General features: G+C 44.4%; 1 protein-coding gene across 1 annotated transcript in view; it reads right to left on the reverse strand.

The window, feature by feature from the left end:
- Positions 1–9,115: 9,115 nt before the first annotated feature.
- HMMR (hyaluronan mediated motility receptor) overlaps positions 9,116–27,340 on the reverse strand; it is a 58,891-nt gene continuing 40,666 nt past the window's right edge. Inside the window, exons 13-21 of the mRNA XM_068273031.1 lie at positions 25,023–25,201; positions 24,791–24,939; positions 22,446–22,660; positions 20,528–20,632; positions 18,979–20,433; positions 17,100–17,190; positions 13,864–14,040; positions 11,324–11,486; positions 9,116–9,378 (exon numbers count right to left, since the gene is read on the reverse strand). Of these exons, the coding sequence (XP_068129132.1) occupies positions 9,359–9,378; positions 11,324–11,486; positions 13,864–14,040; positions 17,100–17,190; positions 18,979–20,433; positions 20,528–20,632; positions 22,446–22,660; positions 24,791–24,939; positions 25,023–25,201 (2,554 nt within the window). The 3' untranslated portion in view covers positions 9,116–9,358. The remainder of the gene's footprint in view (positions 9,379–11,323; positions 11,487–13,863; positions 14,041–17,099; positions 17,191–18,978; positions 20,434–20,527; positions 20,633–22,445; positions 22,661–24,790; positions 24,940–25,022; positions 25,202–27,340) is intronic.

The following is a 27,340-nucleotide window of genomic DNA, read 5'->3' on the forward strand; positions in this document are numbered from 1 at the left end:
TGAGGGCTTGTTCACACTATGAGCGTTTCCGTTTTTTTTTTTAAAGAGACACTGAAGCAAAAAAAAAAAAAAATGATGTTATAATGAATTGGTTGTGTAGTAGGATAATTACTAGAACATTAGTAGCAAAGAAAATTCACATTTTTTTTTTTCAGTTATATAGTGTTTTTTTATAACATTGCATCATTCTCTAATATTTGCAGTTTACACACTACTCAGCATTCTAAATGATTTTACAGAGCAGGCCAGTGAACTTTTCAACCTTCTCTGCAGAGAAAAAGAAAATACAATGACAGACATTTGATATAATAACCTTCAGAAGTCAGAGCTCTCTGCGACTTTGAAAGTCGTGGAGCTCAATACCTTATTTGCATAGATAACAACTGGAGTTTATTAACTTCCTGTACTGGAAACAATATTAGACTTATGTCTCTGCTGCTAATGTTTTATTTCTTAGCTGTATTACACATACCAATCATTATATCAGAATTTTTTCTCCGCTTCTGTCTCTTTAAGCGCTGGTGATTTTAGAAATCGCCCTTAAAGCGCTTGTGCAATGTTTTCCTATGAGAAAGTTTACATGTGAGTGTTTTGATTTCTTTGAAATCGCAAACATGCTACATGTACCATTTTCTGAGCGCTTTGGCTCAATGGAAGGTATAGGGAAATCGCAAAGCGCGTTGTATAGCGATACAAAGCACTACAAACAAAATAATTTGTTTGTATTCATTTCTGGGTCAGAGTTCACTTCCTGACTGACGTCAGGAAGTGAAAAAACGAATCTCACAGCATAAGCGCTTTAAGCTCAGGGAAAAGCACTTTTAAAAAAGCTCAATAAAGCGCTCAGCGCTTGCATGAGTGGTTTATAATGTGAACAAGGCCTGAACAAGGCCTGAACAAGCATGCAGCAGATCAGGTGTTTCTGACATTGTCATATCTGACAAGATTAGCGGCATGCTTGTTTCTGGTGTGATTCAGACACTACTGCAGCCAAATAGATCAGCAGGATGCCAGTAAACAGGTATTGTTTAACAGGAAATAAATATGGCAGCCTTCATTTAGCTCTAACTTCAGTTCTCTTTTAAAGTCACAGGTGTACTTTAATATATTCCCCTACTGCAGTGATGGCTAACCTTGGCACTCCAGCTGTGACAACTAAAATTCCCATCATGCCTCTGCTTCCCCGAGTTATGCTTAGAACTGTCATAGTACTGCAATGCCTCATAGGACTTGTAGTTCCATCACAGCTGGAGTGCCAAGGTTAGCCATCACTGCCCTACTGTAACCCTATTCCTAAATTTCCTCACAACTTTTCTTTCCATAATTTGAGCTCAAGCTTTTGCCGACACACCAAATTACATAGCGAGCGCTACTATTGCCATACTTCACACTACGCCATATGGTGGTGCCCAAATCCTTTGCACAGCACGGCGACCAAATTTACTGTTTCGTATAGCTGTACCTAACCCAAAAGCTCCATCACCATGTACATACACAGCTGGGTCAGACACACTTCACTTAGGGAGAGTTAACAGTGTTTAAATTCCATCACTATTGCCTCCTTGCTTAAAGTGGTCTGAAAGTCCGCATTTCTACTTTGCTCTAAAAGATTCCTCACAGCTTGAAAGCTACTATCTCAGAATTTTTTTTTTAGGCAGAACATCACTGAAATGGTTAAACAAAGCAATTTGTCCTGCTATTCCACTTCAAATCCGCATCCAAACTGGAGATAACAGTATCTTTGTTTGCATTCCAATTGTTGATACTTGTGTGTAAACACAGTGTAACAAGTGAAAAGGAGCTCTCTGTAAAGCTCTCTGTGCTTCAAGCATACAAACAGCTCAGAACAGCTAATTAGAAGATGTTAATATATAATAAAAAGTAGTTTGAATAAAATGCAATGACAGGTTTCAGGGCAAGATAAACTACACTTTGGAAACGTGTAATTTGTAAACAGACAATATGACATATGCACAAAAGCAAATATGATAACTGAGTAATAAAAAGTAGGAAAACAAATTTTTATTGAATGTTATGTCAGAGTTTCAGACCACTTTAAAACTTTAAAATCAAATATATCTGATGAAAGTTTGTTGTGTTTGTAAAAAAAAAAGTTAGTAGCCTTTTTTTTGCTGCCAGGCATTAATATGTGTAGTGTGAATATTTTCTATATTCAAGAATAGAAAATAAATTGGTCTATGCGATGTGAACTAAAAAGATTAAAACCCATCTGGGCCTTCCTTCCATTTAAAAAAAAAAAAAAAGTATACATTACTATACTGCTTTTACCTAAAACCGCATACCTTTGGTGTCTCTACATGAAAGCATTTCAAGCAAATTGCTTGTCGTTTGCATTAAAGGATACCTGAAGTGACATGAGATAGACATGTAGTCACTTCGGCCCGGTGCAGACCAAAACCCGCTAGCAGATCCGCAAAATGCGAGCAGATTTTGAAACGCCTTTTCTTATTTTTCTGTAGCATTTCACCAGGCATTTTGCGGTTTTGAGAAGCGTTTTTGGTGTAGTAGATTTCATATATTGTTACAGTAAAGCTGTTACTGAACAGCTTCTGTAACAAAAGCGCCTGCAAAACCGCTCTGAACTGCCGTTTTTCAGAGCGGTTTGCGTTTTTCCTATACTTTACATTGGAGGCAGAAACGCCTCCGCAATCCAAAAAATGCCTCACCCCAGGAGTATGCGTTTCAGCAAAACGCCTCCCGCTCTGGTGTGAATCACCCCATTGAGATACATTGACCAAGCGGATCCGCGGCTGCAAAACCGCCAAAAAACCTGCTCGGTGTGCACCAGCCCTTACTGTCTGAGTCAGGACTGAGTCAGCCACTTACATACCTGATATTTAGCCGATTTAGGCAGAGAAAGAAAAAAAGGAACACAGCATAGTTGTTTGCTAGGCACTGTACATACACATGTACATCTCATGTCACTTCGGTATCCTTTAAGTATTCTGGGAGAAGGAACTCGCTGTGCAGTTTTAAAACTCATACAATTGCATTGGGATTTTTGTGCTGCCCATAGACTTTCACTATACGATTCGTAAAAGTTTTGCTGCATAACAGAAAATGCATGCAAAGTTACAAAGTGTGCTCCCAGTCTAAAAGTATACATTCAGCCCAAGGCAAGATGCAGTAAAACCCCCATTGTCCGGCCCAAACGGGGATTGGCTGATGCTGCATAAGTGTAGTTTATGCATCCTGCAAGGCTAAGATTATTTTCCGATTGCTTGAGACTTCTGGTTATCCGAGTCCTGGATGATGGGGGTTTTACTGTATATACAATTTTGTGCATTACCACGGTGACCAACAGACAGTGATATGTCCATTGAGTGTGTCTATGGAACAGGCATTTGGAATATTGTCACAGTTTGTACCACAATTGGAATATTGGAATCTTAATATTGCCAAGGCAAGATATCCAATAAAAAAAAAAGTAGCCATAATGTTTTGCGGTATTTTGGGAAAGCGAAAATTCAGGCACCGGTGTTCCAAAATGACCACCACTGGTCTGTGGCATTTCTGACATTCAAGTATAGTAACAGCGAACATGTAGAATACAGCACAGTAGATTTGAGTGCAGCCAGCGCCACCATAGACCAAAATGGGTATTACTGCTAGGTATTACAGTGAGTAACTTTGGCACCGTCAGAAGATGGAGCTGAAGTTACTTTTAAAACACACTAATTCGGCCGTCAGCAATAGCTGGCAGCCGTATTACATGATTCCCTACCATCCACGTCGACCTGGAGAGGGAATAGTAATTAACGCCACTTGTGCAGGAGCAGGGTAAGCCGTATATCGGCTGTATCCTGTGCCAAAGAGTAACAGGGCTTAATTGCAAAAACACTAAGGGCTGGTTCACATTGGGGCAATTCTGCTACAATGCATCCCTATGGATAAATTCACAATGCAGCGGTTGCGATTTCAATAGATTGCAAACGCACTGCATGCAGCGTTTTGGGGTGATTGCTGTGATTCCCGTGCTATTGGATGGGAATAACAAGCACAAAACGTGCAAGAATCGCAAGATTTAAAGAGGAGCTGTTAGGTATAAGGTCTCAGAGAAAATAAACACATATCAGTAGCTAAAGATTGGCTGTACTTACATTACATATGCATTTCTCTGTCCATGTTTGTACTTCACATAATTTTTATATAGTATTTGCAGAGAATGATGCTCCTGACAGCTCATGGCAGGTTCCATGTTTGTCTGTCTCCTATGAAGCCAAATGTGTCGTCATGTCCTGCCTGCTTCCTGATGATTCACTCACACAAACGCTGGTAATGAATAACACTACTGTGCAGTGAATATTAATTAGCCATGTGGCTAGGAACAATAGCGGACTCCTGCAGTGTACTCTGCCAGAGATTTATTAGTGCTGTCAGCTAGACTGTTACATGCTGTTGAAACTTGAGCCTCACTAGCAGCCAGGGGAGGGCCCCAGAATGCTTTGCAGTATCTGTTATTCGGCTTGCGTCCTCCTTAGGAGCCTGGGAATACGGAGCCTTGCTGTTAGCAAACATCTAAAGTAAGAGAGATTTTTAACTGCAATATTGCCTTTTTGGCTTCCTTCTAAACTGTTTAACACAGGAGAATAGAGGTTTAAAATTAGCTTTTGCAGCCTGACAGTTACTCTTTAAGTTAAAATCACGACGGCGATATCAGGCTAGCGGTGTTTCGAGCGCAAACTAGCCCTGAAGCTAAAGTGGAACTGTTTCCCAAAGCAACCAAATGTGTAATATCAGACTACAATAATGGCCAGCTGCCCTGGGCAACTGCTGCATTTTTACTTCAATTTTCTCTTCCCCCATTCTTGAAAAAACAATCCAAGTGTTTTCTACTGGACGGTTTGGCATAATAGACATGCACTGGCAAAAAAAAATGGTTTACCAAATTTACAATTTGATTTGTGTTGTAATACTTCATTTCACATAAAGAAAAAAAAATGGTTTTAATTCACATTTGGAGGTGGTTTTCTTATGTGTATAGTAGAATTGATAAATGTTTATGAGCATTATCTGCAAAACTAAGGTAGCCACTAACGATACAACTCAGCAAACTATAAGTTATTTTCAAATGTTTATTTGAATGAACGATCGGAAAGGATCATTTGGAACCTAATGAAGGAAAATCTAACCAATTCAAGTAATGAAATGAATCCAATTTTAGATCAATCCCAATTGATAGTTTATACAAAAACAAACTTTCAGCAAATGTTGGTGGCCACATTTATTCTTGCAATTCTTTTTGGCTCACTGTTCAGCTTTCCTATTACGGAGTTCCAAAATATCAAACTGCGGTATATAAAAATGGTAGTTTACGGTGTAACTTACAAGGCAGAAGAATTGGTTTGCAGCATTGCTTGATCCTCCCCTCTCTTCCCACAACAGGCTGCCAAGCTCTAAGTCTATACAACTGTTTTAATGAAAGCAAACCTGAATGGGTGAGAGGTGATGTTCAATACTAAGGCCTCTTTTCCACAGGCAGTTGATAGGCTGTAAAATGCCTCTCAAACTAAGACAGCTGCTTGCTGCTGCCTGGTAACTGCTTGCTGAGCACACAGTTCAACTGCCCATGGAAAAAAGGCTTTACTTTAGTCATTAGAAGTGTCTGGATGGTCCAGAGTCTTTCCATACCCTTTAGAGGACATGTTACAGCCAGCACAAGGAACCTCTCCTGGCCATGGATGAGTGCATCCAGACTGCATGTCCAGAAGAACAAAGACACTTGTGCTTCGAACACTGGTAATCCAGTGCAGGAGACTTGGGAGCAGCTGGCGCCACCATAGACCATAATAGGAATTACGCCTATAGCAGTGCTCACTGAGTAACTTCCGCGCCATCAGAAGACGGAGCTGAAGTTACATTTAAAACACTAATTCGACCTCCAGCAATTGCTGGAAGCCGAATTATTTCATTCCCCGCTAGCCACAGCGACCTAGAGGGGGAATAGTATTTAACATCACCGGGAACTTGCGCAGCAGCAGGATAAGCCATACTGGCTGCATCCTGCACCAAAGTCTCCTGGCGGCAAATTTTCTCGTACGCCTTGTGCTTGGCCTTTGTGTGCATGAGTGCTTCACTCTGCAGAGCAATCCCAGTCCAGATGAGCTCTATCCACAGCCTGGAGTGTCTACAGGAAACCTATTCAACAAGCATATGTTAAATAGGATTACAAGGACTCTGCACTGAAACGGTGGGCTGTAGAAGCATCCAGAAAGCCTCTGAACAAGAAAAAAAAAAAAAAAAAAAGTCCCTGGGGGATAAATACAGGTGGAAGCCTCCTGAAGAGCACCCCCCATAGCTAGCTCACTCAAGCGCTAGCTCCATCGCTGCAACACACATTTGCATGCAACAGTGCACTAGCAGCTTCCCACACTGGCTTCAGCGGACATAGCCAAGCCCGATCAGATACACCCTATTGCGCAGGCATGAACAGTCTGTGCAATAGAGTGGACCTGATCAAGCACAGTAGAGGATTTACGATGGGCTCCAGTGGAAACAGTAGAGCCTGTACGCTGTTGGCAAGGGAATTTTTGAGGGTCCCAGTGCTGGACCCCCTCTGGTGAGGAGAAAGGGGGAAGCCTCCTTAGGATTAAGCAGCTTCCTCCTCCCAAGGCAAGTTCCCCCTAGAGGCACTTCTCCCCCCCTCCTTCAGGTACACACATTAAAAATGAAAATGGAAACCAACCTTGGGATCTGTTAGCTTCAAGTTCCTTCACTACTAACTGGAGGGATATAAAGTTCAAGAACAACTATTTAAACAATACCAGTTTGCCTGGCCATTCTACGGATCCTCTGCTTCTAATACTTTCACCAATAGACCCTGAACAAGCATATGCAGGTTAGGCATCGCATTTCTGACATGGTCAGATCTGACAAGATTAGCTACATGCTCGTTTCTATCGTTATTCAAATACTACACATACGGAAGTTTTGCAGAAAGATCAAATAAAATTACATCTACACACACACACCTTCGTTAAAAGTCCTTTAACATTTAAAGGGAAGGTTCAGGGAGGGTGGGTAAAAAATAAAAATACTGCGCATGCGCAGTAGTTCTGCGCATGCGCAGTAGAGCCCGGAGGACGTCCGATGACGTCAGAGCGCCGGCGTGGGACGCAGAAGTTCCGGGCCTTGGAGCGCAGAAGAGCCCGACCTGGCAGCCGGCCTGGCCAGGTCGGGTCGGCCACCGGGAGCCTGCGGAGCGGCGGCGAGGGCACCTCCTGCCTGCCACGGGCTGGAGGAAGCCCCAGGTAAGTGGAATTTGATTTTTATTTTTTACCCACCCTCCCTGAACCTTTCCTTTAAAATGAACCCCTTACCTCCCACACTCCAATGGTTGCCAAATATTAAAAAAAAAGTTCAGTCCCTAAGGTTTTTTTTACATGTATGTAAAGAGGGTATATTACCGTTACCTTTTTCAAATTAAGGGCTTCTAATTAGGGATGGATGCAAAACTGAAAAAATGCACCTTTAATTTCCAAATAAAATATTGGTGCCATACATTGTACTAGGGAAGTTTTAAGCTGCAATAACAGGGACAAATGGGCGAATAAAATGTGTGGGTGTCAATTACGCCAGCATGTATATAGATCAGGGGTACCCAAACGTTTTGGGTCGAGGGCCAGGTCAACATACTTCAGACTGCTGGGGGGGCCAGAGTATACATAAGATGATGTAGAAGTCTTTGCGGGCAAGACAGTAAAGCATACCTAGGTGACAACCTGCAGTGGACAGCATTGTCACCTGTTGTGGAATTTGATTGGTAATGTGATTGGAAACCAGCAAATGACTGCATTCTGGCTTCCATGTGGAAGGTTGGTGCCAGAACGGCTATTCTACATGCAGACCAACAATATTTAAAGATGTAGCTTTAAAGGGACTCTGAGCACCTCTCATGGGCATGCCTTTAAGACTTCGACCAGTACTGCAAAGTACTTAAAGGTGGCCAACACCAAATAGGTTTCATTGGATTTCAATTTAAAAATCGTGGCTGCCATCTTGGAATATAACTTCCAGGTCACCCCTGTCTTCTCTGTTAGAGAAGTACATCACTGAATGAAGCAGGAAGAGGAAGTGACACGCATGGCCATTGCAAGAGGCTCCTCCAGAAGGGTCATAGCACAACTTTGTTGGAAGTCGTCTGGCTTAAAGGAGAACTGTAGTGAGTTATATGGAGGCTGCCATATTTATTTCCTTTTAAGCAATACCAGTTGCCTGGCTATCCTGCTGATCCTCTGCCTCTAATACTTTTAGCCATAGCCCCTGAACAAGCATGCAGCAGATCAGGTGTTTAATCTTGTCAGATCTGACAAAAATGTCAAACACCTGATCTGCTGCATGCTTGTTCAGGGGCTATGGCTAAAAGTATTAGAGGCAGAGGATCAGCAGGATAGCCAGGCAACTGGTATTGCTTAAAAGGAAATCAATATGGCAGCCTCCATACATCTCTCACTACAGTTCTCCTTTAAGCCAGACGACTTCCAACAAAGTTGTGCTATAACCTGCTGGGCGGTCTGGACGAGCTCAGCTCGTCCAGTACCGCCGGAGCCTGCCGCTCAGGCCCTGCTGGGCCGATTTGGCTCAAATAAAAAGCAGCACACGCAGCCGGCACTTTGCCAGCCGCGTGTGCTGCCTGATCGCCGCCGCTCTGCGGCGATCCGCCGCGAGCAGCGGCGAAAGAGGGCCCCCCTAGCCGCCTGAGCCCAGCGTAGCCGGAACAAAAAGTTCCGGCCAGCGCTAAGGGCTGGATCGGAGGCGGCTGACGTCAGGACGTCGGCTGACGTCGATGACGTCACTCCGCTCGTCGCTATGGCGACGATGTAAGCAAAACAAGGAAGGCCGCTCATTGCGGCCTTCCTTGTTTATTCTGGGCGCCGGAGGCGATCGGAAGATCGCCTCCGGAGCGCCCTCTAGTGGGCTTTCATGCAGCCAACTTTCAGTTGGCTGCATGAAATAGTTTTTTTTTTATTAAAAAAAAACCCTCCCGCAGCCTGCCTGGCGATCTTAATAGAACGCCAGGCAGGTTAAAGGCATGCCCATGGGAGGTGTTTGGAGTCCATTTAAAAACAATTTACAAAATGACTCATCCACACAGTTTTTATAGATAAGATATAGATAAGACCTTTATTACAACTGTATATTGCACAGAGAAACATTACACACAAAATATATATATATATTTATATGATGAATAGAAACAGCTTATCCAATCCAAATGTAAGCAAGATATTCACATGATTTTTTATTAAACTAAAACATGATCATACAATTAAGAAATCCAGGTTATACAGTTTAAAACATTAAAATATATACAGATACAGTTTATACAGTCGTTCCTTCAGCATTTATTTCGGTTTCCTGTCAAGAAAAAAAAATAAAATTATACAACAGGTCTAGTGATGATACGTTACAGTGTTTGATCACCAATTTCATTGCATAGTTTAGAATATCCCACGAGGGTACTGATTTTGAGGTGCTCATGTGTTAATGTGTAGATCTGAGGGCTCTTTCACACTAAATTCCAAACTTTGCGTTAAAGGTAAAATGAAAGTCCATAGACTTCCATTTTACCTTTCACACCAGACGCTGCGTTTCGGTGCATTGCGGTTCAACGCACCCGGGAGCGTTGAATAGCTGGGAGGCGGCGTTTTCCCGCCGAGTTCAATGAATAGCTACTGCCGCTGATAGAAAAGCGCCATTCATAGTTAAAGGGATTCCGAGCAGTGCAGAAACTATGGAAAGATGCATATCATTTTAAAGCTCTCTTACTCCTCTTTCCAATGATATATAAACCACTGCCCTACGTCTTTTAGTTTTCGCTATATTCGTGATTGAAATTGCCACGGCCGCGATTTCAATTGCGAAAATAAAGAAAACTAAAAGGCGTAGAGCGACGATTTAGGTGTCGCCAGAAAGAGGAGAAAGAGAGCTTTAAAATGATATCCATCTTTCCATAGTTACTTGTATTACACAGGACGACACTTTCCCCAGTGTCAGCAGCTCCATTCAGCAGAAAAAGTCGCCCTGTGTAATACAATGTAACTATGGAAAGATGGATATCATTTTAAAGCTCTCTTTCTCCTCTTTCTGGCGACACCTAAATCGTTGCCCTACGCCTTTTAGTTTTCTCTATTTTCGCGATTGAAATCGCGGCCACGGCAATTTCAATCACGAAAATAGCGAAAACTAAAAGGCATAGGGCGGTGGTTTATATATCATTGGAACAAGGAGAAAGAGCTTTAAAATGATATGCATCTTTCCATAGTTTCTGCACTGCTCGGAGTCCCTTTAAATGACAGATTAAAGCATCAATGGATTGGTGCAGCTATAAGTTTGTGGTTCCTGCTCTGTTCATCTCACACAACAGAGGAACCCATAACCTATTTGCTTCAAGTCACTGTGTATTGACCTGAGGAAGCGGGCTAGTACTCGTGAGACGCTTTGTCCATTTTATGTTTAGAACAAATACATTTCCAGTACGACTAGTGTTTTGTCACCAGGAGAGGTAAGAGAATACCTCTAATTCTTATTTTAACTATTAGATGTTTACCGGTACAGGTATTCCTGGACTTACGAAAGCCCGACTTACGAACGACCCGCCGATACAAAAAACGGCATGGATTCTGTGTTTCCATGGGAATAAGTAAAAAAAAAAAAAATAATTTCAAATTGGATTTTCTCAAAAAACTAAAAGAAAAAAAAAATGGGTTTTAAACTTGTATAAGCAGGTACAGAGGAGACAGAGGGGGACACTGGAAGCACAGAGGAGGTACAAGGGACAGGTAGGGCCAAATGTTCCAATTTAACAACAGATTCAGGTTAAGAATGGACCTACAGTTCCTATCTCGTTCGTTAACCAGGGACTACCTGTATATACACTTTTTTTTTAACACTCTGGCACCTCCATCCTTACAAGTATCCAGATAAACCTAATCCCCCCCTGCCCCCCCCCCCCCCCCCCCAAACTACAAACCCAGGAGAGCAACCATCCAGCTTCCGGTAGGACCTGGAAAACCAAGCAAGGACATTAACTTCCCTCTGCTTGTACAGTGGTTGCAGGGATCTACAACCCATTCTTGTGAGTATAGCTGCTTATACTGAATTATAACTTGTCATTTTTTAACGATACTATACCAGTGGGCACCAGGTCTGTTTACTTGGGGTTTTTGTGATCCTTGTACTCAAGAATACCATCTCACACAAAAAGCCAGGCAGAGGGCAGCTGCCTAGGAACTGTCAATGCGATACCAGTTCCTAGTTGATGCAAGTTCATGCAGTTCAAAAACACTTGGATGCGTCTTACCGTCTCGCAGAGGTACTTTTGGATGAACATTTTCCTTGACGTCCTGCTGGAATGCTTTGGTTGGGTCAAACCGCTTTACTCCCTGAACGTCATTCAGGCGGGCCTGTAGCTGTTTTTCAGTTTGCGCGTGCTTTGCTACTTGAGCTCTCAGCTTAGACACTTCCTACATTTAACAAAAATAAAATTAGTTCATCTATTCCCATAGTATCCAAACAGCCCATATGCCCCCCCCCCCCCCCCCCCCCAATCCTAACCTTTACCCTCATCCTCAACCCTTGCTTAGTCCACTTCTAAAAAAAAAAAAAAAAAAAAAAAAAAAAAACATCCTTTCTTATACTTCACTTCTTCCCCAAATGAAATACTTCCTGACACATGATCCCAGTTTTCCCTGTTAATGTAGCCTCTTCCGAATCCTTACATTTTAGGACAGTGCTGCCCAACTTCATGGGCAGGGTGTGTGTTTAGCACCAGATTTTTTGGCTGTAGAGGCAAAGCATCAATATCCTGGTATCGGAGTGGGGGAGCCAAGCACAAAACAGAAAGTGAGCTTGCCAGAGGAGAGGGCCTGACAAAAAAAATGGTCCGAGCATGCGAACATGTGAGTGCAGCCCGGGGGCCAAGTGGGCCGCCAGTTGGACAGCCCTGTTTTAGGACATCAGGGAGCTGGAAGAAGCCCTGGGCTGAGTGTAACCACTTGAGGACTGCAGTGTTAAACCCCCCTAAAGACCAGGCCAATTATTGCTAAATTGGCCACTGCAGCTTTAAGGCCAAGCTGCAGGGCCGCACAACACAGCACACGAGTGATTTCAAACACCCCCCCCCCCCCCCCACACACACACACCCAACACAGCTCTGTTGGTGGGGTCTGATCGCTCCACAGTTTTTTTTATAAATATTTAATTTTTTTTTATAAATGTCACTTTATTTTCCCCTGCTTGCTCCCTCCCCCTACCAGCCAATCAGCTGTCATAGGCTTCAGCCTATGACAGCCGATCACTCCCCAGTCTCAGGAGGGGACAGCCGTGTCACACGGCTGTCCCCAGTACAGCGCTGAGGCCGATCACATGTAAATAGACGGCGATCACGCCGTCTAACAGTCTCCCGAGCAGCGGATGCCGCTCGGAGACTGAAGGCGGGGTGGGGCGGAGCCCCCCCGAGCAGGAGATGCGTGCGCAGCCTGCGCGCGATCTCCTGCACAGTACAGCCCCAGGACTTGACGCCAAATGACGTTAGGCAGTCCTGGGGCTGCCGCTGTGGTCACGCCCATTGGCGTGAGGCGGTCTTAAAGTAGTTAACTGCCATCTTTTATTCACTTTAATACCCTTTAAAAGTAAACATTTCATTTTTAGATTGCTTACACACAAGTTTGAGCTTTCCTCCGCAATCACCAAATTTCAATAATGTTACACTATAACTCATCTAGGGCTGGCATGGCCTACTGCAGTGATTTCTGGGAGGTAGCATGGCGTTTACACCACACCCTACTCGTTAAAGGACAAATGAAGCAAGAGGGATATGGAGGCTGACATTTATTTCCTTTTAAAGTGGATCAGAGATGAAAAACTATAACAAGTAACTTTTCTATATATCAAAAGTTTATGATTATTTATTCCTGTGATACAATGAGGGCAGCCATGTTCTGTTTGTCACACTGTCACAGGCTGAGGGCTGGAGATGCTATCAGCTTGCCTGTGTGTAAATTCAGTCCCCTCTCCTCCTCCCCTCTGCCTCTGAAATCAATGGCTAGTAACCTCCTCCTGCCCAGACGGAGCTCCCATAAGCCCTTACTACAGTGCCAAGGCACAAAAGGAGCTGTGGGTGAGGCTTGTTTAGTTTATAGGGAATTAGAGTATTCAAACTAAACAAAAAAAGTATTTGGCTTGAGGATCCAAAAAGGAAAGGAACACAATTATGCAATTAATAAATGCTTATCTCGGATCCACTTTAAGCAATACTGGTTACCTGGCTATCCTGCTGATCCTCTGCCTCTAATACTTTTAGCCATAGACCCTGAACAAGCATACAGCAGATCAGGTGTTTGACATTACTGTCAGATCTGACAAGATTAGCTAGTGTGATTCAGACACTACTGCAAGCAAATAGATCAGCAGAACTGTCAAGCAACTGGTATTGTTTAAAAAGGAAATAAAAATGTCAGCCTCCATGTTCTCACTTCAGTTGCCCTTTAAGGTAGGACACAAATTTGGCAAACAGGCACATGAACTGCAGTGATGAGAAAAAAAAAACCAGCCACTAATAAGTAGGTGCATCTGAAAGTCTTTAACCATTCCACCTCAACTGACCTTCTGCAGCACAGCAGTTCCTCATCCTTCCAGAAGGTCGCTATGTACATTTGATATATTGGAAGCACCTTTTCCATGTGACTCAAGAGATATAAATAATGGTAGTATTTGGGTACATTTCTCTGCTAGGGATTTGGTTTGCAGAGCAGTAGTGAATGGGGTGTTAGTTTGCCATAAAAAGGAAGGTTTAATGGTCCCCCTTGCTGTTCATTTGAAAATATGGACCTTATACCAGACCTGCTTGAGCTGCGTGTTCTCCTCTTTAAGCTTAATAACATGTTTTATCTTCTGCTTTTGATTCTGGTGTCCAAGCAGCCTGGCGTAGGCTTCACTGAGTTTATTCAGCTCATCCTGTGCAGCTCCATTCTCATTAAGTAAGGCGTTCTTCTCTGCTTGAAAGGCATCCAGTTGTTGCTGAGATAAATAAAAAATTGTTAAAGAGGAACTTCAGCCTAAACAAACATACTGTCATTAAATTACATTAGTTGTGTTAATTAAAATAGATAGGTAATATAATCTCTTACCCACCCTGTTTTAAAAGAACAGGCAAATGTTTGATTTCATGGGGGCAGCCATCTTTTTGGTTGAAAGGAGGCAACAGGGAGCATGAGATACAGTTCCAACTGTCCTGTGTGCTGATCACCCCTGCCAGTTGCTAGGCAACGTGATCATCATCGTAATTTTGATGCATGCCGTACTCTCAAGAGGCCGTTCCTTGCCAGGCAACTTTTTTTTGCCGTAATTCCATATCGTAGAGGGTTACGTTCTAGTTCTACTAGATCTAAATGTTAACCCTTTCAGGCAGGAAAAACAAACAAAAGAAAGTGCAATAACCTTTACACAAGTATCTTCTCTTTTAAAATCGCCACAGGTACAGAATGTTACATTCTAATCCCTTTTCTGAGGGCTAAATGGTGCCATCTTGTGGCCTCTGTGCTTTATTGTACAGTTTCCCTCTTTTCATACTATTCTCTGTGTTAGAACATTGGTACATTTCCCAGTAGTGGGTTACTATGGAAATTCAAGGGAAGCACTCCTTGAAAAGAATCCCCCACACACACAATGTTTTTGTGGTTGGACTAAACTCCTAAGTGCTAAAAAGTTAGTTACGTATAGTGGGCAGCACAGTGGCATAGTGGTTAACATTCTTGCCTTGCAGTGCTGGGCCTCCAGTTCAAGTCACAGGCAGGGCACTATCTGCATGGAGTTTGAATGTTCCCCCTGTGTATGCGTGGGTTTACCCCGGGCACAGGTTCCCTCCCACATCCCCAAAACACAAAGATAAACTGGCCCTTGACTACCATACATACACTACACAAAATACATACATTATTATGGTAGGGATTAGACTGTGCAACTCAGAGGGACAGTTAAAAAGGGACCCCCTGAACAGTAAGGAAAAAGGAAATCCAGACTTACCTGGATCTTCCCTCCAGCCTCCTGTAGCCTGGCGAGGTCCCCCGACGACCTCTCCCCCCCCCCCCCTTCCCTCCCGTGGTGCCTCTGGCCGCTCCAATAATCCTAGATCTTCCCTCCAGCCTCCTGTAGCCTGGCGAGGTCCCCCGGCGACCTCTTCCTCCCCCTCCCTGTGGTGCCCCTGGCCGCTCCAATAATCCTGGATCTTCCCTCCAGCCTCCTGTAGCCTGGCGAGGTCCCCCGGCAACCTCTTCCTCCCCCTCCCTGTGGTGCCCCTGGCCGCTCCAATAATCCTGGATCTTCCCTCCAGCCTCCTGTAGCCTGGCGAGGTCCCCCGGCTACATCTTCCTCCCCCTCCCTGTGGTGCCTCTGGCCGCTCCAATAATCCAGCGACTTTGGTTGAAAGTCGCCATAAGTGCCCTGCGCATTACATGGTTCGTTCTTTAGAGAACTGCAAACGTACAGGACTCTTACAGCGACCAGCGTGATCAGGCGTTTTCCTTACTAATATTTAAAACTGAACTGAAGAATTAAAATAAATCCCAAAGTGCCTCACTTACCTGGGGCTTCTGCCAGCCCCTTGCAGCCTTCCTGTCCCACGCCCGTCCTCCACGATCCTTCGTTCTCCCGCCACCAGCTAGTTTACCGCTGACGGCAACTGTGCGGGCCCTGGCCACACTTATCTTTCTTCACGTTGCCATCCGCAATAGCGTCCTACGCCAATAGCAGGACGCTTTTGCGGGCTGGAGCGCAAAGAAAGATGTGCGTGGCCAGGGCTGCGACAAGACAACATACTCTATACAGCACTGCAGAAGATGTTGGCGCTATATAAATACTAAATAGTGCATTTTACTCTGGGCCAAATACAGATCCTATATGTAAGTATTTCAAATTTTTCACTTTCTTGTGATGTTGGTCTTTTAAGGCCTTAACCATTTTCCAGCCATTTTTACATGCAATGCCGTGCCACTTTCTTTTGTGCCTCCCCAGCCTGCAAGTGTGCGTCCTGCAGTCTAATGTAGAGTGGCCTGGGGACGCTTGATAATTACCTGATCTGGACGCAGGATCTGCTCTAGTTTTAGCCTGGTATAGCAGCCCTACCCCAAGTCCCAAGGGACCCTGAGCAGTGCAAGGAAAAAAAGAGGGGAAAAAAAAAAAAGGGGAAGTGATGGCAGCGAGGCTTGGAACGCTACTATTAGGACACATGGACCTATATGGAGCGCAGGGAGGATGTGGATTTATGGGCAAAGAACCCTTCCAATCCCTGCCGCTCAGCTGCTGTAATTAATCCTCATTTGAATCACGAGTAATCACTTGTGATTAACCACTTAACGACCGCCTAACGCCGATAGGCGTCGGCGGATCGTTAGTGGTATAGCATGGAAACGCATGGGGAGGGGGAAGTCTGATCGCCCTGGCTAAATCCTGATCGGTGCTGCAGGTTGGAGAACCCACGCAGCACCGATATCAAGAAAATAGGCTGGTCCTTATGTGGTTAAGGTCGGAGATCATCCCTGGCCCCAGGTAAGTGCCGTTTTATTTTTCTTGCACTGCTCAAGGTCCCTTTAATGTACACAAGATGACTCAATCAAAGCTGCTAAGAGGTTAAAAATTTACACGCCGTTACCAGGGGAACTGTTCTCTCCTGCCTCGTCACAGCAGCAGCGCCGGCAGCGCTGCTGTGATACACTTATAGGCATTATGGAGAGCAGAGCGAGAGGGGCACCCGGATTAGAGGAAGCGGCCGCCGGCTGAACAGGTAATAGCAGCGGCGGCCGCGGAGGGAGGGACCGGGCGGATAGCTATACTGGGCACTTTACTAGCTCTACTGGGGCACTACCTACCAATACTGGGGCACTATGCTAGCTATACTGGGGCACTATACTAGCTATACTGGGACACAATGGGGGGGGGGGGGGAATCACGCGGCCTGCACCAATCCACATTTCCTATCCCCGGCTTATATGGGGGGTCATTTTCCCCTGTTTTTTTAGGTAAAAGTTGGGGGGGGGGGGGGGTCGGCTTATATGCGAGTATATACGGTAAGTGTTGCTCACCTGGAAAGGTCTAACTTTATTTTGTAACTCCTCAAATAAGGTACGCCACTTGCTGGCCTCTTGCAGATTAGTATCATCGTCAAGCTGCTTCCTAAGAAAGAAAAATAAATGGGAAGAATTTAGCAAACCAGTGGACTGTAGTATAAAACAACCTATTACTGCTCTGACCAGATGTAACCTCCAAGCAAAGCCAGGAACTGAATAACCGATTAGCAACTCAGTTTTCCTTCAAAAAAAAAGACTAAAGCCAGGTGCATAACTTCAATTTTGAATGGTCAATTTTACCACCTCCATGTAGTAGGAGGGTAACATACTATGAGCAGATTGTGTAGGTAAATAGTCATACTATAGGAAAAAAAAAAAAAAAAAAAGTGTGGTTAGTAATTGGCCTTTTAAAATTTAAGGGGTATACCAGGGTTAACCTTCCTAGTGGTAACCCCGAATCAGACTCTGGGTGGGGAAAAAAAGCAGCCAGGAGCGGTAATCCTGCTGGTTCCCGTCTGACTTAGGGTAGCTGCTGGGAGATACAGGGAGCAGAGTTTCAACTCACCTCTCCTGGGGTCCAGACGCAGCAGCCATTCTTCCGGTTCTCGTAGGCTCTGGATCCCGCGAGTGAGATCAGAATTTGTAGTCACGACGACAGAAGTCAACCTCACACTAGGGTTACAGTGTCACTCGGAAGGAGATTTGCAGCTCTCTCTGCAGTGAGTAAGTGCAGGGGCTGCTGCAGATCTCTCTGCTGTGATTTTTTTCCTGTTTTTAGGGTCTAAAGCAGGGATGTCAAACCGGTCCCGCGAGGGCCGGGGTCCTCACACATTTTTGACACAGCTCAAATTAATTGCTGGGTCTGAATCAGGAAAGGTGTGGTTCATCAGGTAGAACACATTCCTCTCATTCTCAGTCAATCCTAAACACTGGCATGGAACTGGCCCTCCAGGCCTGGAGTTCAACACCTGTGGTCTAAAAGCTTGTGAAAAACATTGCACCACTTTTAGATCCTAAAATCCAGAAATAATCATCCCGCCAGGGAGATCAAGAGCGCATACACATCCAATTTTCTTTGGTAACCTTCACGTAGTATGAGAGCCTACCTATACAATTTGTTCATAGTTCAAAATCAATTGGTCCTCATACTACATAGAAGTTGTAAAATTGGCCAATAGAAGCTGGATTTGTACACACATCCAATTTACCACTTCCATATAGTATGAGGGCCAACAGATCGTGTACAATTCTCATACTACACGGAAATGATCAAATTAGGTAATCAATTTGATGTGTATATGCACTCCAAGTTATATTTTTTAAAGGATACCCGAAGTGACATGATGAGATAGACGTGGATGTACAGTGCCTAGCACAAAAATAACTATGCTGTGTTCTTTATTTCTTTCACTGCCTGAAATAATTAAATATCAGTTATGTAGGTGGCTGACTCAGTCCTGCCTCAGACAGGAAGTGACTACAGTGTGACCCTCACTGATGAGAAATTCCCCTTTTTATCTCTTTCTTGCTCTCAGGAGCCATTTTCTGCTAGGAAGCGTTTTATAGTTGGAATTTCTTATCAGTCAGGGTCACACTGTAGTCACTTCCTGTCTGAGTCAGGACTGAGTCAGCCACTTACATACCTGATATTTAACGCTTTCAGGAAAAGAAAGAAAGGATCACAGCATTGTTATTGGTGTTCTAGGCACTGTACATATCCAAGTCTATCTCATGTCACTTCGGGTATCCTTTAAGACGCAATTAGATGCCATTTTAAGCACACATCTTTGCACAAGTAAATTCTAGTAGGCAAGAAGATAGATCTTACTCCACATTAGACCTCATGATAGGTTCATCAACCAGGTTTTCCTACAGCTCACAAACAAAATCGTACCTTGAAAATTTTTCTTGTAGCTCATAAAACTGTGTTCTTAAGTTTTCTAATTCAGCATTCCTTTGCTGCAATTCTTCCTGGGTTTTAGCTGATATCTCAACAACTTCATGAAGTTCATTCTCCAAGTTTTCCTTCGTCTTCATAGAGTACTCTTGCAGCTTGAGAAATTGTTGCTCGAGTTCTTGCTTTGTCTTTTCTGAAGCTTGCTTCAGGTCCTGCAATTCTTTCTCATTTACTTCTTTGTTTACACTCAGCAGTTCTTGAAGTTGTTTATCTACAACATTCTTAGTTTTAGCCAGTTCCTGCTGTAGCTCAAGTACTTGCAGCTCCAATTCAAACTCTGTTTTGGAGGAAGCCTCTTTCACCTGAAGGAGTTTCTTTTCTAAAGTCTCCTGTGTTTTGACAGAGGAGGTCTTAAGTTCAACAATTTGTAGCTCCAACTCTTCTCTTGTTTGTGTTGTAGTTTCTTGGAAGTCAAGAAGCTGCTGTTGTAGCTGCTTCTGTGTTTTCTCTGAGGAAATTTTTATCTCAACAAGCTGCTGTTCTAGGTCTTGATTTACTTCTCGGAGTTCAAAAAGCTTCTGCTCCAATGCCGTTGTTTTGACAGACGTCTCCTGGGCATCAATAAGTTGCTTTTCTAATGCACCATTTGCTGCTTGGAGGTCTTGAAGCTGGCCCTCTAATGCATTCATTTTTGAAGATTTCGCCTCTAGCTCTAAAAGTCGATGTTCCAACTCTGCCTTTACTTCACTGGAGGTCTCCATCTGGTCAAGAAGATGCTGCTCTAATGATTGTTTTGTTGCTTGAAGATCTTGAAGTTGATCTTGTAATGTTTTATTTTCTTTTGAAGATTTCTCCTCTAGGTCAAGAAGCTGGTGTTCCCACTCTTCTTTCATTTTGATTGAGGTCTTCTGTTGTTCAAGAAGCTGTTGCTCGAATGCTTGGCTAGTTGCAGCTGAGGATTCACGAAGCTCAGACAGCTGTTTTTCTAAACTACTTCTCACATCATCTGAGGTTTCTTGGAGTTGAAGAAACTTCTTCTCCATTTCCTCCTTTGTCCTGGCAGAGTTCTCTTGGAGCTCTTGAAGTTGTCTCTCCAGTCCCGCTCTTGTTTTACCGGAGGTTTCATGAAGCTCTGAAATCTGCTGCTCCAATTCTTCCTTCACTTTGGAAGAAGCCTCTTTTAACTCACTAAGCTCTTGCTCCAGTCTTCCTATAGTTTTTGTTGAGGTTTCCTGGAGCTCAAACAGTCTTTGTTTAAAGCTTTCCTCGGCTTCAGAAGATTCTTGCTTGAGTTTACAAACTTGCTGTTCCAACGCTTCACTTGTTTTTGATTGTTGTTCCAGCTTTTGTTCCAGAGTTGTCTTATCCATTTCCAACTGGGTAATGTTGTCCATAAGAGATGCATTTGTCTGCATCAAGGAGTCCATTTCTTTTGAGGTCGAAGTCTTAAAACTATATGGAAAAACATAAAAAAAAAAAGTTTTAGCACAAATCCTCAAACCTCATATGCCAGCAATGATCTCCAACAAGGACACACAATAGATACCTTTCATGTTCAGCAAGTTTAGTTTGTGCATAACTGAATTCTTCCTTCAGCTGTAATATTTTCTTCCTGTGTTGTTCTTTCACCCTGTCAAGCTCCGCGTTTTTCCTAAAAAAGTGAAGGGAGGAAATGGATAATGAATTAGAACAGCATTTACCAACATCTGTGTGGTGTAAGTGATATTCGTGGTGACATTTATTTAAACAGTACCTAAAGCAAAAATGATGGAGCCCGTTATGACAGGCTCTGTCTGAATAAGAGCTGGTGCACACTACAAGAGCTTTTTAAACGCTAGAGATTTTAAAAGCTCTTGCTAATGCAATGCTAAGGGGGATTTTAACAAAATCACATCGCTTCAGTGTGAACACACATAGGAGAACATTAGCAAGAGCTTTTAAAATCACAAAGCGCTTAGAAAAGCTCTTGTAGTGTGAATAAGCCCTAAAAAAGAGGATGGGGTTGGGGGGCCATGGTGAGTTTTCCCCCCCAAAAAATTGGTCGTAGGGGCTCTGCACACCGCCCACCCCTAGCCTGATTGGTGGCCAGCCGAGGCCCTGCAGGCTGAGTTTTCCAAAGTGCTTCAGCAGTATTCAGAAAGATGGCCACCGCCTCACTGCCAAGGAGGGGGCGGAGCATCACCTGTGCCTTAATGTCAGGACAGGTATGTATTTAACTCTGACACACCCCCCCCCACTGACAGTCGCGGTCATTACAGGCTCTGTCTTTTCTTAAAGAGACACTGAAGTCTCATAAAAATCATCTTTTTATTTCAAAAATGTCTTTATCATAGCCCTAAGACCTAAAATGCTGCATCCCCGCAGCAGTAATCTAACTAAATCCCCCCTAACTCCCCCCTGCAAAATCCACAACTTTCTTGGTCGTGGATTTTGCTGCTGTAGGAGGCAGAGCTTTCAGCCGCAGCTCTGCCTCCATGCATGTCTATCAGCGGCTATCTCCGCCTCTCCCCGCCCCTCTCAGTGAAGGAAGACAGAGGGGCGGGCGGAGGCGGCAATCCGGCGCTGATAGACCCGCATGGAGGCAGAGTTTCGGCTGAAAGCTCTGCCTCTCACAGAAGCGCTGTCCGGATTGCCCCCCGGGGAGTTGGGGGGGATTTAGTTAGTTTACAGCCACGGGGATGCAGCGTTTTAGTTAGGGCCATCATGTTAAAGACCTTTTAGAAATAAAAAGATGATCTTTAGGAGACTTCAGTCTCTTTAAAGGGATACTGTAGGGGGGTCGGGGGAAAATGAGCTGAACTTACCCGGGGCATCTAATGGTCCCCCGCAGACATCCTGTGTTGGCGCAGCCACTACCCAATGCTCCGGCCCCGCCTCCAGTTCACTTCTTGAATTTCTGACTTTAAAGTCAGAAAACCACTGCGCCTGCGTTGCCGTGTCCTCACTCCCGCTGATGTCACCAGGAGTGTACTGCGCAGACACAGACCATACTGGGCCTTCACTGTGTGCTCTTGATGACATCAGCGGGATCGAGGACACGGCAACGCAGGCGCAGTGGTTTTCTGACTTTAAAGTCAGAAATTCCAGAAGTGAACCGGAGGCGGGGCCAGAGCATCGGTGAGCGGCTGCGCGGGCACAGGATGTCTGCGGGGGACCATTAGAAGCCCCGGGTAAGTTCAGCTCATTTTCCCCCGACCCCCCTACAGTATCCCTTTAAGCCTAGGTACCCTTTTTAAAACAGACACTAGGCGGATCACAAACAGCCCCTATGGAGTAGACCGTGCAGTGTGACAACCCCAAGCTGCATACAACATGAAGTGCATTTCATTCTTCCAATTTCAAGCTTAAAACAAAACTGCATTAAATTTGCATGCAAGTTGGGGGGGAATCTTAGTAACCTCTATTGCCTCACTAATGTTCAGAAGTCTGTATGCATTTCAGTTTTCCAATTCCATTCAAAATACCCTTTAAGAGTCTCCTCTAGATGAGCGAGTTCCTCTGCCATCTGCTTGTTCTCTTCCTCCAGTTGTGCAATGATCCTCCCCGCCCTCTCTTCATCCTTCTCCATCTGATCAAGCTCAGATATGGTTTCCTCTAGTTCCTCCTCTAATAGTTTCCTCTCTGTCGTCATTTCCTCCTGTACCTTCTGCAGTTCCAGGTGTATGGCCTTAGAAATCTCCTAGAAATTAAAGAAATGCCTTACAAGGGGTTTTCCAAAGGGTCCTGCACAAAAAGTAACGGTTGTGCAATGGTACCTGAATCTTTCCGGTCCCTAACTGCCATGCACAGGGAACATGAAGGGTGAGTGATATGGTGGCTGCCCAATTTATTTCTTTTTAAATACCAGTTGCTTTGCTGTCTTGCTGATCCTCTACCCCTAATACTTTTATCCATCGACCCTGAACAAGCATGCAGATCAGAAGTTTCTGATAAAAATCTGACAAGATTAGCAGCATGTTTGTTTCAGGGGTGTTAGACACTACTGATGCATAAAAGATCAGCAGGACAGCCAGTCAACTGGTATCAGTGTTCTCCCCAGGCTTTTTTAGCTGGTTGCACCACCTGGCTAAATTTGGCAAGCATCCGGCTGTCATCAGCTTGCCTCCTCATCCTATGCTGTAAGCAGAGTTGCACAGATCTTGTTGCATTATCCCGTTGCGCTCCACTTTGATACTTTTTCATACCAACCGGCTGGAAAAAAATTCTGGAGAGAACACTGTGGTATTGATTAAAATGAAATAAATATGGCAGCCTCTATATACCTCTTGCTTCAGGTTCCCTTTAACGGACAACCGAGGTGACATGATGAGATATTATGTGTATGTACAGTGCCTAGCACACAAATAACTTGGCTGCGTTCTTTTGTTTTTCTCTGCCTGAAACAGTTAAACATCAGGTATGCAAGTGACAGTTTCTGACTGGGTGGGACTATAGCATAACCCTCATTGATAAGCAATTACAGCCATAAAATACTTTCAGAATACATTGAAAATACTTTTACTGTCAGTAAATTGCTTCCTGGAGCAGGAAAGATAAAAACTTATTAATTCATAGATTTGAGCTCTAGCATACTTCAATGAAGGTGTCATTGAGCAGAGGCAATGGCCTCAATTCACTAAGATCATGCTGGAGATAAGGCAAGAGAAAAAGCTTGCCACCAAAGTTACCTCCTCTGTAGTTATTTTCACATGCAGTTAACAGCCTGTCTAACTTTAGTTATTTTATGGATTGAAGAGTTAACCTTGCCGGTTTTCCCGACCTGAGCTCGGAGTAGAAAAAAAAAGAATCTGTTAGCGGTGATCCCGAGCTCAGGTCTGGGTAGGGAGTGCAGCGCTTTACCAGTAGTTGTGGAGTCCCGCGCGCGATCGTGCTGCGCAGCGGGACTCCAGCCTCTCTCCCCGGCAGTGTGGGGTCTTTCCCTGGCCGCCGGGATCCCCATGTCCCAGCTATTTTTCCGTGGATCCGGCGGCCAATTGGAGCAGAGGAGCGGCGTGACGTCATCGGGGCGGGGCTAATATTTAAAACGAACTTCTCCATATTAGAGAAATATACAGAAGTTTGTTTATATGTATATTAGCGCCATCTTGTGGTCAAAGAGAAAACTGCAGCGCAGGAGCCCAGGAAGGTAAATTTTGTATTCTGCTGCAGATCTCCCTGCCAGAATATTTTTTTCAGGTTTTAGGGTCTCAAAGAGTGGAAAAAAATTGCACCTCTTTTAGACCCTAAAATCTGGAAAGAATCAGAACGGCAAGGAGGTTAACTTTAGAGATTTCACCTCAACTTAAAGACAGAGGAGAACTTTAGGTTTGCCTGAGGTAAAATGTTTCCTGAATACTACATGCCTCATCACCATGGTGATAACTCTAAAAACATTACTAAAGACAGGAGATAAGCTTAGTGAATTGAGGCCAGTGAAAAAAAAAAAAAAAAATTTTAGGAGATGGAGGATAGATATAAATTGTTTTTCCTTTTTTTTCACCTCGGATGTCCTTTATAGGTTCTAGAGAAGAGCGACATATCCGTTGCCAGAGGAGGAGAGAAAACTCTATAAACTCTCCTGATGAATCCTAGAACAGTTTTACTCCAAATAATTTGTTTGAACCAAAGGAAAGAACTTCTGTTCATTGGAATAACATGGTCCTTCCTTTTCTTGTGGCAAAACTGAAATCCAATAGCTTATTAGAAGCCCTTTTTAATATCCTTAAAAAGTGTTGCCACGGGATGCGGCCTTGTTTGTGCAATGCTGGAAGTGTGAAAGGAGCCTGAATTAAAAAAAAAAAAACATTCCCTTACTCGTTTACACATTTACCTGCTCTTGTTCTATAAGTATTTTGAGCTCCTCCTCTCTCTTCAGTATAGATTTGTGCTCTTCATCTTTCTGGCTCATTTCCTGTTGCAGTTTTTCCAGATCAGCATTAAGACTTTCCTCTCTTGCTTTGCTCTCAATGAGAAGTTGTTCTGAAAGAAGATACAAAACAATGTAAAAGCCTCATCCGGACAATAATTCCCTAAAGCCAAATTCCAATAAGACAGCGGCGCACCTTTTTCTTCAAGCTGTACGGTATGCTCATCTCTCAGCTCCATCATTTTAGCCAGTAGCTCCTCCACTTTTTGGCTAAAGCTGTCCCTTTGGCTCACTTGTTCCAACTCCTTCTGCCTCACAAGCTCTTCCATTTCCGCCATATGTTGTTTGTAGTTTTCAGCTTGTGTAGCAACATCACTTAGGAGAAAATAAAAAATGCTTAAAGTTGGATAAATTGCTGACAACATTCTATAAAAATGTACCAGTAATCAAATAAAAAAAATGTATTAGCCAATCACCACATCCGTATATTCCCACAGAGCAGGGGATATCAAACTCTAAAAGCATGAACTCGGGGGGGGGGGGGGGAATTCTACAACCTAATGGCTAAGCCCTACAATGGAGACCACCCTCACACCACATAGCCAGATCACAACACAAGCCGGCAATGCATAGTGTGTTGAGCCCAGCGCCAAGTAGATTGCAAATGCTAGTATAGAAAGGGCAATTCCTGCACTGCCCTCGAACTTGGGATGACCATCACAGTATTTGAGGTGCTGCTCTGGGTGGTGCCAGTAGACTGTACAAAAACGGTAGAAGAAACAGGAGTGCTCCTTTGGTCAGACCCGACAAAGGCGTGGTCAGCGCCGAAAACGCATCGTGGCGTCAGACGGCTCCAGCGTGAACAAGCCCCGCCCACCGCAACCCGCTCCACGCTGAAAGACACCGCACCTGTTGCTTTGGCCAAGCACAGGGCTGTAGAGGTCGGCTGGCAGGCCTGAGATGCGCATTTGTTCTCCATACACTGTAAGTAACTTTTATAGCGTGATATTTTAGTAAAAAGTTAATACACCAAAGGAGCGCTCCTGTTGCAAATGCTAGTAATCTTTGTGCACGGCAGTGCAAATAACATTGCTCAACAACCACTGTCTGCAGGACAGTAAAGTGTGTAACCACAAGCCAGGCAACGGTGACTCCAGTGGCGTAAAGATCATGAGGGCAGCTCACATGCCTGCTTCTGATTCGCGTACACTCCTCCCCGACGACCCCCCCCCCCAAAAAAAAGAGACTTTGGGGAACCTTCCGAGGCAGAATAGTCAGTCACTAGGCCAAATCCCACAAGGAAGCACAGTGGACTCCGTTCAACCTCCAATCACCAGGGCAGTGCAGAGGCCAGGCGACTCAAATCCGAACGACCAGCAAAAGAAGAAAGGCCCCCCCGAGACCCCATGCGCAGCCTGGCCCATCAGCGAAAGGCAGCGCGCTAAGGGGTGGATCGGGACTCCCTCCGACGCCATGACGTCGACTGCATCATTCCGATCGTTGCCATGGCGACGGGGGAAACCAAACAGGAAATCCCGTTCTGAACGGGATTTCCTGTTTGCTCTGACCGCCGGAGGCGATCGGAAGGGGTGGGGGGATGCCTCTGCACAGCGGCTATCATGTAGCTAGGCTAGCTACATGATTTAATAAAAAAAAAAAAAAAGTGCTGCGCCGCTGCTCTGGACGATCTAATAGACGTTCAGGGTGGTTAACATAGCACATAGCACCAGGGCTATGATTGAGGGCCATTGCCTGTCCAAAACTTGTCAGTTCTGGCTATTGCCGTTTTTACCAGATTCAATAAAACTGCAAGTTTTAGGATTTTGCCACAGACTGTGTGGAGCCTCTCTTTTGCTGGCCAATTCCACAAGGTTTCATGCTGAAAACAATCAGGAATCGGCCTGCAGAGTACAGGCAGCTAACAGATTTCTCTCTGATCAGAGAGATTTGTCTCTTGGTCGTATCTGCCCATCTTCGCTAGATGTATGGCCACCTTAACAGTACATTTATCTCGGATGCGTTAATTTGATCAGATTTGCGGGACTAATGCTGGGCATACACGGCAAGTTTTTGCCTTATCAATCGAGCCGCTGATGGCTCGATTGATAATATCCGACAGGTCCGGTGACCCGCCGGATAGATTCACCGCTCTATCCCCGCGGGCGGACAATAGCGGGGAATCGAGCGGCTGATAAGGAGCACCGGCGGGGACCGATCCGCGGGAAAGCGTTGGCTCGATACCGGCGCATTATCGCTCCATGTATGCCCAGCATTAGTAATAGAATGACATCTATTGTTCCCAAAAATGTGGGAATTAGGGCACTTTTTTCTCTTCAGATACAATCGTGTAATCCAACAATCCGATCAACAAAATTATTTATTCCAATGAACCGTAGTATTTCACATTGATTCTCTACATACGGTTTTCTGTACAAGTAAAAATCTGATTGAGTAATTACATTTCAGGAAAATATTCTACCTATAATAGGCACCTTTATGTATGCCCCCTCGTAG

This window comes from Hyperolius riggenbachi, chromosome 3, assembly GCF_040937935.1.
Source record: "Hyperolius riggenbachi isolate aHypRig1 chromosome 3, aHypRig1.pri, whole genome shotgun sequence".
Lineage (NCBI taxonomy): Eukaryota > Metazoa > Chordata > Amphibia > Anura > Hyperoliidae > Hyperolius > Hyperolius riggenbachi.